This window comes from Zingiber officinale, chromosome 1B (genome assembly GCF_018446385.1).
Source record: "Zingiber officinale cultivar Zhangliang chromosome 1B, Zo_v1.1, whole genome shotgun sequence".
Classification (NCBI taxonomy): Eukaryota; Viridiplantae; Streptophyta; class Magnoliopsida; order Zingiberales; family Zingiberaceae; genus Zingiber; species Zingiber officinale.
Window position 1 is genome coordinate 126,261,950 of NC_055986.1, and position 13,602 is coordinate 126,275,551.

At 34.3% G+C, this 13,602-nt stretch overlaps 1 protein-coding gene across 1 annotated transcript; it reads right to left on the reverse strand.

Moving 5' to 3' along the window:
- Positions 1–320: 320 nt before the first annotated feature.
- LOC121977756 (AP-2 complex subunit mu) lies at positions 321–12,972 on the reverse strand. The gene is made up of 13 exons (XM_042530191.1): positions 12,618–12,972; positions 12,130–12,307; positions 9,708–9,798; positions 7,980–8,074; positions 7,755–7,844; positions 7,635–7,683; positions 7,437–7,575; positions 6,656–6,772; positions 5,852–5,942; positions 5,637–5,779; positions 1,686–1,800; positions 802–846; positions 321–716 (listed from the first exon to the last, which is right to left on the reverse strand). The coding sequence occupies exons 1-13, from the start codon at positions 12,698–12,700 to the stop codon at positions 636–638; spliced, it is 1,317 nt and encodes a 438-aa protein (XP_042386125.1). The 5' UTR covers positions 12,701–12,972; the 3' UTR covers positions 321–635.
- Between the last annotated feature and the right edge of the window lie 630 nt (positions 12,973–13,602).

The window sequence follows — 13,602 nt, forward strand, 5'->3', positions numbered from 1 at the left end:
ATATATTTCTTAAATTATACCTTTATGAACAGTTATTTTTTAAATTTAGAGAATAGATTCTATTTCTCTAAATATTATAGAAAAGAGAAAAGAAATAGAAAAATTGTTATATGATTTATTAAAAAATAGATATCTAAATTTAATAAAATAATTTTTTATCTTAAATTATTCATTTTGAATGGAAAGAAGCTCAAGAGCTTTATATCCTAAATAATAAAATTGAGTCTCCAGCATGATCATATACCAAATTTGTCCAGAAACAGAGTATTTCAGTGTCTTTCTCACAAAGTGAAGCCATCAGACAACAATGCCATAATCACTAATTTCGGATGAATCTCATGACGAACAGCACTCACTATTATCCAACTGAAACATCTGACAATCAAGTCCAAAAGGACAACACCAAAAAGGTCAAATCATACAAAAGAATAGCTTTTTTCTATGGAAATACAGATGGGTTGTTCAATGGATTTCATTCAACATTTTTACATATATTGGAGCTCAAACTTGTAGAAGGATCCAATGTGAAACAACAATTGTATCATCTTATCTGAACCACTGCTGAGTTATCAATATCCAAATCATTTGGCGCCCCCCAAAGCTCACACTCTATCTGTTTCTAAGCAGATCAAAAACTAACATCTGATCTCATATGATCCTGCTTTCGTGATGTAACGAACCCATTCGACTGTGTTATACCCACTCTTCTCCCATACCTAGAGGAAAAAGAAAAGGTTATGGTAGTAGTGAGGAAAAGAATGATGACAGATAGTTTGGTTGTGGAATAAATCAACTATGTACCTTCAGAAAGCGGACCCTCAGGCCTGATGCAGTAAACATTGGAACCTAAGGTAATCAAAGAATCAAAATGCTTTAATAAATGGAAAACGACAAATATAAATGTGAAATCTCAGAAGGCAGGCAATTGTGCTCGTTCTATGACAGTTCAAGTGCGTGACAGTAGATACTCAGGATTGCAGTAAATTATACAAGAAGTGTCTCTATGTATCAGTTTTTTTTAAAAAAAAAAAGAATCATAGAACAAACTGGGAATTTGCAGCAAAAGAATTTCTGATGGTTCGAGTGAACTGACAATTGGTTCAAGTGGTGTTACTTCACTCACCTGTGGATGATTAATCATATTCGAATTCAAGTGGATGCAGATTTCCAATTCTACGCATCATAGTGGACACGCGGAAGATCATATAAATAAATACACACACCAAATATATACATAAGTTTGCTTGCTAGAACGGTCTTGATTATTTAACAAATCCATTTCATTATTTCGTAAGACATAAGAGAGCAATATATCGTGTTGATCTTTTTAAAATCAGACTTTCTGATATAAGCTTACTATTTCATCCCTCCTCCTGATTTCATTTTTGTGCTGAGAAAGGCGTATGGCTATGGCCATTGAAACAGTATAATAGTGAGAAACAGTTTCAAGCCCTTACATTGGAACATAGATCACTCACTACCTGTTGCTTGCAGCAACAAAAAATTGCTAATGGTGATATCCTGACGATACTCAACTTTTCCAATAAATTATAAGTGTCTAATTGACAAATAACTTCTTAACCAGTGCAAGATATAAGTTTAATATAAGAGAATTAACTTTAGCTGGAAAAAAGTAGGCATTTTGAGCATCAGAAATGGGCAAAGAATAAGAGGCTGAAAAAAACCTGGAACTCCATTTGAATAGGTGGCCGTGTCCATGATTTCTTTTCCACCATTGTTGAAATCAACTCAACTTCCGCACTCATAGTTGACTCAGTTTGTCCTGGAAACTTTCTGATCCTGCAAGTTTAGCATTACACTGAATTGTTATCAAATCCAGAGTCAAAATTTTTCTAATTAAGCAATGATTCAAAATAAAAAATAACAGGTCCTTACAAAATAAACAGTTATGTATAACTGCCTAGAATTCCAAACTGCAACTGAAGCATTTATGACATATATCAGTTGAATTTTGCTAGGGTAAGAATCTATAATGAAAATGAAAGGAAAACTAGAGCATGTACTGGCAAACAGAAATTCGAAAGCCTTGGTTTGATCAAGCGAATCTGGGCATGTCAAAATAATCAACAGATACACTACGCAATAGTTCCTTGCCCTGAGAATTTGTAGATGAGAAAAACACCAGATGACACTGCTACATGTGGTCAAAAGTACAAACCCATAACTATTTAATTTATAATGGTTAATTACATTAGCCTTGGGGCCAGCATCAGTGATTTCTAGATTAATCAGAAAGAGAATCATAACCAACAATAGTTCAATTGTGTAGGCATGTTATTGAAATTGCAAACCATGCGACCCATGCATTATTGACTCCCCACAACTTATTATCCAACTAGTGCCATTGAACATAAGGATAATAAACCCATCAAAAGCATGTTCATATGAAGAAGCGTCTGCAATAGCATGAGCAATGAAAAAAAATTGGAAAGGGCATTTGCAAAAAAGATAATAAAAATTGTAAATACACGAAGATCAATCCACCATAAATAGATTTGGATGTGTGAAAATGAATGCACTTGACTAACTCTATCACAAATTATCATGACAAAAAGGTGAGAAGAAGTTCAATGTCCCAGCACAATCAGTCAGATTGACTTTAGTATGAGAGTTCAAGGTTTAAAATTTCGACCCGTGCCGAGGTTTCGGTCTCAGACCGGAACGATATAATTTTGGTATCGTATTGTGCCGTGCCGATACAGTTTCGGTATTTTTTATTTATCTATAGTAATTATAAGATCAATATATTTATTGTGTATATAAAAATAAGTTGTATATTGATTTATTATAAGTTCTCAATTATTGTATAATTTAATATTGTTAGAAAAAATAATTTTATTTAAATAGAATTGATATATCAATAATTCAAATTAAAATGGAAGTATCTATTATAATAATAATAATAATAAGTATATAAATTAATACAAGATATTACTTTATATTAATAATAATTATACAAATTAACTATTTATTCATTTAATTAATTATTAATTAAATAATATATTTTTTAAATAGTAAAAAATATCAAGTAAAAAAATTATCAGAATATAAATATAATTTATTATAATTTTTTAAAAAATTTAAATGAAATTTAAAATAATAAAAAATATATTAGAATATAAATAAGAATTATTATATATTTTTTAAAAATTTTAAATGAAATTTAAAATATTATTTTTTCAGAATATTAATTAATAAAATTTATTTAATTTATTTTAATTTTAAATATATTTTTTATTTATTTTATTAGGATAATTTAATTAGGGTTTATAAAAACCTCTTCGAAATACACACATCTTCCACACATCCTTGGGAATTGTTTAAATTAATTAAATAAAATCAATAATTATTAAAAACCGAAAAAAAAATCGCGTACGCGTAAGCGAGATCGCGCCCGCTACGATCTCGGGCGATCCCACGGGGGCGTCCGACGACGCTGGAAGCGTCGCCGGACGCCTCCGGCGGCGCCGGAAGGGTCGCCGGAAGCGTCCGGCGACCCTGTCGAACGCTTTCGAAGCCGCAGAAGGCGTCGCGCTCGATGCCTTCGGCACTGCAGAAGGCATCGCGCACGACGCCTTCTATGCCGAAGGCGTCGCGGGACGCCGCCGGAGGCGTCCTGCGTCTCCTCCGGCGCCGACGGAGGTGTCCCGCGTCTCCTCCGGCGCTGCTGAGACGGGGGCGCCTCCCGTGCCGGTTTCGGCCGCCCGGCGGAACGATAAAAACCATTCGTGCCGGGCGGCACGAAACGACATTTCAAACCGTGTGAGAGTTGACTAAACATTATTATAATTTTGAATAAGAAAAAATGCCAAAAGATTTGTCTGCAAGAAAAATAATTTTCTCCTGTACAACTTAAATCACATTATGATGCCAACAGACTGAATCAAATAGTAAATCCCAACAAGGAGCAAATGTCACAAATAAAGACCTTGTATTTACAGAGGCTAATGCATCTGAGTCTCTTTTATATAAATTTTATATTCCTATCCAAATTTTTTACATTATTATAATTCATTATCTGGTAATAAATTAGTGAGGAGCCTTTTACCCATTCCAAACATCACTTTGAATTATCTAAATGATTCTAGTTAGAGCTCTTTTAATATTTTAACTTATATTTTCAGCCAATACAGAACGTTTGCTAATGGAAGTGCCAGGATATACAATCAGGTGATTCTCTACACGTAAACTTGTACGGATGATTGACAAAAGGCCCTTCCATGTGATTTGAATGTCTGTGTAGTATATTTGACTAGATGAACAGGGTTAAAAAAGAAAGGAAAGTTGAAAATTGCTTAGTGTATACACTGAATAGAATTTGATTCATGATGACAGAATTGGTATCCATCCTCCCCACCCCACCAAAAAAAAACAAAATCTATACCTGACACCTTGAAGGGGAGAGACAGTTTTCTGTTTGGTAATATATAAGTGTGGGGTGGCCACGGCAATGACACCAGAATAGCAATGTAAATATGGTAATCGCAAGAAAAATGGAGAAAATGACTGACAAAACGCAGAGAATTTAATTTGAACCGTTTTCAACTCCTCTCTTACATCTTTTTCTTTTTTTGATCCTCCTATTATTTTGTCAATTTATATCTATGATGACTCATTTCTATCAGAGCTGGCCATTGCTGAGGACCATGGATATGGTTACTAGGCCACAATTGTCTGGAATCTGTGAGGATGAACCAAAAAACAATCTCACTCAAACCACAATAATTCACACCTAATTTTGATAAGCTTTTCAAAATAACCAATTCCCAGAGCAAGCACACATTGGACAAGATTCTGGATTGAAAAGGAAAAAATATTGATAGGAAATATTTATCCATTCATCACCCACAAGGACTAATTGTGGAATAAAGGGAAGCTACCAGGTTAATGAAATGGGTTGGCACCAAGCTAAATTAAGCTTTTGTTACATAATCTAAGCTGCTTGGGACTTGAGAGGCTGTTAAAAGGATCTAAAACTTTAAAAGCTACTTGAGTTCTTCATTTGAAGTTGTACAACCCTATAAGCATAAGAAATAGCCTAAGAAAATAAGAAACTATCAGAACCATTAGAGCAAGTCATATTGCCTATCGAAAGCAATAGCAAATTCTATTTCAGCCTCATACTTAAAGGCACGCAATACCTTGTATAAATGCACAACCTGAAAAACAGAGCAGCACTAGTTCAAACAAATTCTCAAACCTGAAAGACCTATAATGCTATTAGTTTGCAAAATGATATACCAACTTCTACTGCAGAAAGACAGAATAAATTATAACTACTGCCAAATTACAAGGTAGGGAACTAGTCATGAGAGCACAGAGCAACCCCTTTATACTAGCAAGGGAGAAGTAATGAAGACTCAACATTTTCCTGCATTAAATAAATAGAATAAATGCACAATTTGTGTTTTACAGCTTTCTTTTCTACTGAATGAACATTACTTCTGGCTACAAAATTTAATTGTAAGTCTATATTGGACTTGTATGTTCAACTCTTTTAAGATGACAGTTGCATGTAGTGCATCAATTTACAGCACAATGCAAATTGCAAAAGATGCTGAAACAAAAATGAATACGAAGGCATCAATTTTAAGTGGAGTAATAGCAAAACTTACTTCCACACTAAACAATCTATGGAAGCATTATACTTGGCTCGACCACTTGTTACTTGGAAACTTGTTTTTGCAGTTTGTTTAGGAACTGGAACTTTCACTACAACACCAAGAGCAAACATTTTGGCCCCAAAGACACTCTTAACCTGAATATCGTGGTAAAGACACAAATTAGTAAACTGAAGATCATAAATGTAGAGTTTCAATTTACAACTAACCTTGACATTTACTTCCATCCGTGTTCTACCCAATTCCTTGATTGTTGGCAACACACGAAAAGGTAGATTTACACCCTCAGTTATGCGATACCTAAAGGTTATGTTAACAACCATCTTGAGGTGGTTTCAAGGTACATAGACAATATACTGTCTGAAGCATTCTTATATCCAAAATAGAAAACAAAGAAATTTACTTCTTTAAGACAGTTTATTTGGGTGAGATTTTTCAAACTCTCTACTTTGATTACGATTCACGACCCAACTGAAAAGAGCAATACTAAAACATGTAGCATGTAATTTAAGGCACACTTAACATTTTGGCAAGACAATCACAATATAAGTGAAGCACAAATTTTTAAAAAAAAAACTAAAACACCAGTGTCAGTCATCATCTGTGTGCCACAAGTTCCAAATGCTAGATTTTGGAGTCAATTTGTGGAATATTTCCCAAGTATAGTAGAAATCAATTATGTGATCTGAAATGTAGTCACTTAAGTTACAGCGGTGAACTAACTTGTTCTGCCAAGGCTCACTCATACAAGTAGAGACAATCGAACGAAAAATTAGATAATTTCACAGTCCAAATGATTATGAGACTGTTTTTTTTAATTAAAAAAAAGGCAAATTGATTATTTTTTAAGAGGTACATTCAAATTTATGTTGATAAGGACAAAAAATACATTTGTTAGTGAATATTAGCAAATAAATGAACATAAACCTCCTATGTACTAAACCAAAATGTGATCTAGAGAATATTGTAGCCAAATACAAATCTTACTATTAAAAATTGAGTAGGAAAATTACTTCATCAATTCAAATTCACCATCAGGAGGCACAAAACTGACGGTCTTTTCTGAGTTGAACCTCGTCAAATTTACACATTGGTGAAAAGTGACATCATCTAGTTCTATGGTCTTTCCACTGAAAAGAAAAAAATGAAACATTGTTAAATTCAGCCAAGAAAATCTAAGTTACACCAAACAGGATGTTAAACTATTGTAGAAAACATGCGGAAAAAGGTTAAACTAGGATGCAAAAGAGCTGCGCATCTTTTGGTTAACACTAAATGATCTTACCAAATTAGTATGCCTCATAAAAACAAAAGAAGCTACAACAGATGTGAAGAAAACTTTGCAACTGTTGAAAAGCATATGACTAACATTTCCAGTTAATTTCTTAAGGTCATAATTAACCTTCCAAAAAAAATTCCTGCTTTATCAGCATAAAGAATGGAAAAAGATTTCTATGAGTATCAAATAGAAGATCAAAAGCCTAAATGCAAAGTGGAAAATTTTCACATATCGAATGAATTATCGATAGCATAAAAAGAAGGTAAAATATTAAAACATCTACATTTGATTGTAAACCCAAACCCTTTTTCTCTCCTAACTTAGGTGATATTTGATTCTAACCCTACAGCATTTTTGTTATTGTTATTGAAAATTAAGCGTATCTGGAAATTTGAAATACCATCATGCTAAAGACCCTGGGAAGCTCTGACTGGTAAGCTGTCTTGGGGAAGTACACTACTCGAGTAGACAGACACTGGAAACATTTCTCAAGGCATTAGCAAAACTTATTTTACCTTTTTATAGGCCTGGATTTTATTTGTGATTCCTTTTCAAGACCAATCTTATCATTTAATCCTAACTTAAGGTCAGGCATCCCAGAAAGAAAGCACTTCATGAGAATCTTTCCAGTCACGTCACAACGTAGAACACTACCTGAAAAGCATAAACAGATGTCAGAGATGAATGAGATAGGCTAACATACAAATACAAACCTTTGGAGGACATAAGAAGATTAACACTTTCAACAATGTCCAGGAAGACCTGAAACATATTGTCATTAGTACTAGAATTTCTTATAGAGAGATGTGAGCATAAAGGTCTGATAAGATCACCTCATTCTTTTTATACATAAGACCTTCACGTCTCCAACCAACTGCACCTGTAACTTGGAGAGTTGCATTCGGGACAGGTTTATCTGAGGGCTGAGTTTGCATAAAAATAGCACAACATGGATGTGAATAAATTACAATTTCTGCTAATTCAGGCAAACTAATAGAACGTGCAACTAAGATAACTAAAATGGCAATGAGAAAGTAATGGAGACTTTGACATCTCACCTTAGAGGAAAATGGTGAGCGAACTCCTTCTTGAGTAATGTAAAGCTTCAAAATCTCAGGGGAAAGATTTTGGGGGTATCCAAAATCCATAATCTCTGAGAAACAAACAAGAGAATATCATGACCCACGTTATAGAGATACACAGCTACAATGATATGTTATGTATCTATCACAACTTACTGAGAACTTGTATATGCTGTTAGCTTATGAATATCTTTGAAGCTTATTTAGTAATAACAATTGTGTGTTTTTTTAAAAATAAAAATTCTGATATCCCATTAGACCTAAAATAAGATTGAATGAGAATTGCATGAGACTTGTGGGATTGTGGGATTGATGTGATAGGGTAGGCATGACTATATTGCTGAGAGCAAACTCCAAGTTAATATGAAGCGCATGAATACAAATTATGCACTGAAAGAGAATTCCGAATCCGCTTGATCTGCAAAGAAAAAAGCTATTCCGCTTGATCTGCAAAGAAAAAAGCTATAAGGAATGCAACTATGAATCTCATAGAGAGAGTTTGATTATGGCTCAAGATGAACATTGGTGGCATGCATAACACATGCAAGTTGGAGGGGAAATGATGCTTCTTGCTTGCCAATGTTACTTGCCAACCTGTCCTCAACACTTCCCTACTAAGATTGTAGCTGATGAACAATGTCCGATGTAGTTCCAGTTGTGTGTCAGCTCCTCACTTAGAACATCATGTTTTCATGAGTCTCAGTGTGGACTAATACAAAGAACAGTTCCTCTTATTTGTATTGGGCAAGATGAGAAAGATTTAAAATCATGCATAGAAGGACCCCAACCTATCAATTCAAACACCTTTCCTGGTGCCTTCACACTTTTTCTTTCTGTAATTTCCAAACATAAAATTGCTAGCTCTTCTAATTCGATGTTTGATAGGCTTCTTTCTTCCTTAAACTAGAGAAGAGTAGCATATTCCCTAGGCATTTATAATCTCTTGCAAATTTCAAGATCCAATAAGCTAGAATATTCTTACCATTGTACAATTAACGTATGCTATGACCAGCACGGGGAAGCCAATCTAATGATGCATATTTACTAAAGATGTATGAGGTCATAACTCATGATAAAGTAGAATAGCAATCCAATTTAACCAACCAGTTAATTAGAGGCATTTTCCAAGTCTCCTCTCCAAAGTTCTCAAGGCAATAACCAAAACTCCAAGAATATATGAACTAATATCACTCATCATTTCCTGTTATAAGTTATAACCATCAAATGTAACGAACTCAGTCCAGAAGATTTGCAGAAATGCAGAGTAGGGGTGAAATCCCTACAAGTATATACAGTCTTAACCAGAGAAGCTGGTTTCCTTGCACAATTACTAGTGGAAATACAGATGTAACAATAATTTCTTTTCAGATGTAGTAGGGAAAGAACTTATGAAACAAATAATAATAACAATAATAATTGAACAAACTGCATAAAAACCAATTCAAAGTTTAGTTTCAATGAGTGAACATGACGTGGATCCATCCTTTTGTACACACTATAAGACCTGTTGGATCATGGATGCAAGAAAAGTCATATCATATGATAATGGACGCATGCCAATGACTATACAAATAAAGATGAACATTTCTTCTAGAATTCTTCTTAAGTAACTTCAAAAATGAATTCATGAGGATGAAATAACTCAACTAAAATATGATTTAACAGGTTACAAGAATTGTACCACAACAGAAAAGCAGTGCATACCATCAAGAAGCTCATAAATCAGAACAAAGTTATTCCGAATGGCATCTTCATCAAATGCACCACCAAAATATGATTTAAATAATGCAACAGCCTGATTATTTGCAAAGAAACCCAAATGTTACCAAGAAAACATGCCAAGGAAAAGATTAAACAGAGAGAACTACAATTATTTTGCTAGAAGGTTTTATCACCAGCTCTAATACAACTGGTAATATAAAGTTATTACACAATGTCAATCACTTCTGGATATATATTTAGGAAGTGCAACATAACTAATAACTGTAGGGAACCATTTACATACAGAATTAGCACAATAAAGAGAAATATATGTGACTGACTATAGAATGTCAAGGTGGTGAAGCAAATAAATAAAGACCATTTGAAAACAAATTGGTACAATAAAATAAGTTCATTCATGGTCTAATTTTCTCTTTTTTTTATTTCTGCTATTGTAGTCAACTGGAATGATAATACCAATTCAGAAATGAGTTTTCCTGTTCATTATGCCAAGCTTATTTTTTTTTTCTTAATATTTGTATGTCTTGCAAAATATCATAACAACAAGCTTAGACTACTTAAGTCACTCAGAGCATGTTAAACTTAAATTTTAGCACATAATGACATGACTATGCTTATTGAAACTTCAAATATTTGTATAGTTACATTTGATCACATGATCACACTTTGAAAAAATGATCTTAAGATATTTATCATGCTTATACATATGATTTCCCATGCTTTGATATATTTTTTGTCATTTAAGGGCTTATTTCATATTTAAAGTTATAATCATGAAAAATCATAGAATAGAAATGTGCCATGTTAACATGAATTTGATATACATTAGCTAATGCTTTGATTGTTTTCTTGTTTAATCACAATGCTTAGTTTACAACTTTGTGATATGTATGTAATATACATGATTTATCAAATGTTTAATTGTTTTGTTGTATGACAAAGGGGTGAAATGTTGAGGTTAGAGTTAATAAATGACCCCTAATTGGAAAACAAAGAGTCACCTGAAAGGTAGCTTATCTCGAGGGTCATAACCAAGATAGAAGAGAGCTTAGGTCGTCTAATCAATTGGAGGAGAATAGAATATGTTTGTTAGAGGACTTATTATATAAGCTCCTACTGAGTTTTGGGGCATAAAAGTCACACAAAAAAACTTGTGAATTATCTATACTCACTTATATTGCTCAAGTGCCTAAAATTCTTCAAGATATTAGACAAGGATTGGCAGACTTCAATCATTAAGCTCTTGGTAATTTAGTCTCTCCTAGTCTATTATTTTACATCTTAGGGAGAGATGAGATATTTGTGAGTGAAATCCCCTGTTAACGATCAAACTTGTGATATCTTGTAAGGTAAGGTGTAACCTCATTTGTAGAGATTTACTCCATTACCTTTTGAACGGGTGATTTTAATGGATTCACGAGGTTGACGTACCAAATGCATCATAGGCTATGGAGTAGGAGTTGAATCTCCAAACTGCATAAATTCTTGCCATGCCATATAGATCCACATTAGCTTGTAAGACCCAACCACTAGCCCAAAATGTTTAAACCTAAATTAATAGTAATTACTCACCCATACGTGAGACTAAACTAAGCTATCACAAAGATTCTCTAATAAGACACTAAAACGATGAAGTGAGGAGTGGTGTACATAACAATCACAACACATATCTTACTAGAAACTAGATGGTAGGCAGACACATAAAATTGTCCCCTAATAGCCATATCTATATAGCAAAGTCGCTATTCAACTGCCCAAGGCTAGTGGCCATCTGTAATTTACCTCTTCCGTGTTGGCTGGGACGGGCTGGCGAAGGTGTTGGGGCGAGCGAATCGCCTTTTTGTCACCACTATATAGCAAAGTCACCAAGGTATCAAACAACTAATACGGAAAAAACTAAAAAGTAACATTTAAGCTTATCCTTGACAAAAGTTTGTTAGCGACTGAACCTTAGGTGTTAACTTTGGTGGTCCATTATCCCATATATTCTTTGTTAATTTAAAGAACAAAGAACATGATATATTGCGTATAACTCTCAGAAGTTTGAAGCATTTTGAAGCATCGAATTCATTATAAATAATGATGAAAACAAGTTGATAATTCCTAAAGGAAAAAATTAAGGATATCTCACACTAAGGTTGAATGAAAATGAATCCGTAATTGCAAGTGTTAAATTTAGTTGAAAGAGGAAACATATTGTTAATTCACATACTTAAGTTAATAACCCAGAGAAGATCTATTATGCACCACCTAGTTAATAGAAGTTAAATTAATTGCGTTGGACACCGCCTTTTACACATTATTGTTACTCTTAACAATGAAACTTAATTGCCTATCAAAATACTGTACCAATAAAGATATCCCTAGGATAACAGACGAATAATGGAAATATTAAGCAGCTTACCTCGACAACAAACTTGAAAGCACAAGCAACATTGGCATTGCCGCTAACAACGATCACTATGTATACATTACTAATTCTCATGTAGAGAAAGGAGCAGCCTCCAATTTGGCGAACAGGACATGTGCCAAGTTCCTTCGTCTGCATGATATGAATCCGAAATGCATCCACCATATTCCCGCTGAATAGAGTTCATAATATCAAAATATTGAATTTTTTAGCAAAACCAGCCCCCAAACTCTGAAAATAGAAAGGTCACTTACGCGGGCCACGATTCGAAAATCATATTTTCAAAAAAGAAGAAAAATGTATAATTCCTAAATCCATTTTCAGTAGACGCGAGCTCAAAAAAGAGAAACAAAGTGGCAATTTTTCATAAGATCACCGATACGACACGCAGACATGAAAATCACAGCGTATCAGTGAATCTCCGCTAATTAAAATGTCAGAAACTGGAAATCGATAGGAGGTGAAGATAGACGCTTGCTCACCCCACATCGTCGCGGTAAAGGCGATTGATGAGAACATCGCCGCGTAGATTCAGGAAGTAAATAGCGGATGCCGCTACAGGCATCTCGTCCGCGGAAGAGATTCGGAACCCAGAAGGACCGTAGCCGATCTAGATCGGCACACAAGCCGCCTGAAGGCGAGCCAAAAAAGAAGGAGATAGGCAGAGATCCTTCCTACAAAGATTTAGGCATCACCCTCAGTCGCTCTTCGCGATGATGAAAGGGGTCTCAATTTTCAGATCTGAAAAATTAGAACTGGAAAAAAAAAAGTCAGGATTTGTGGGGAAGAATGGAAGACAAATTGGGCTGTCGTGACCGGAGGCTTTTCTCCTTTGTTTTCCCCCATTATTATCTTAATGTTAATTTATAACCGCGTCCTTTTTCACCGACGGAGTTATTTCCATTCGCGTCCGTCGATTCAACGCGGCGATGGATTCGAACCGCGATCATGTAACGAAGCGCGCGACGGAAGTCGATAATAATATTAGCGGACTGTTTACTTTCCGGGAGTAAAGGACAATTTATCATATCCTCAAAAAAAAAAAAAAAAAAAAAAAATCTCAAATATAACAAAATTTTTGAAAGATATACTCTTAATGTATATAAATTATATTTTGAATTTCTCGGATAATTAAGGATTTTACTAATTACTAGCTATTTCACATCTATCATATTCTAAAGCTAAGAAGATGGTATATTATAAACGTGACTTGGGTGTTGATGGGAAAAAAAAATTACGATGGCTCTGATATTTGATCGGAAGAAGATTCTTTGTTATCCTATAAAATCGGGAACATTAGTATCGGGCCAGGAAGGATCCTGATATTAGTCCTCCGACACTCAAGTTAGTATCTGGCTCAGTGGAATGGTAGCAATGAACAGTAGCGAAAAGTACGTAGAATAATGAAGCATCACATATCTCCGTTTGTAGATGGAAATCTCCTTTTATAGTGTTATTGTAGCGTTT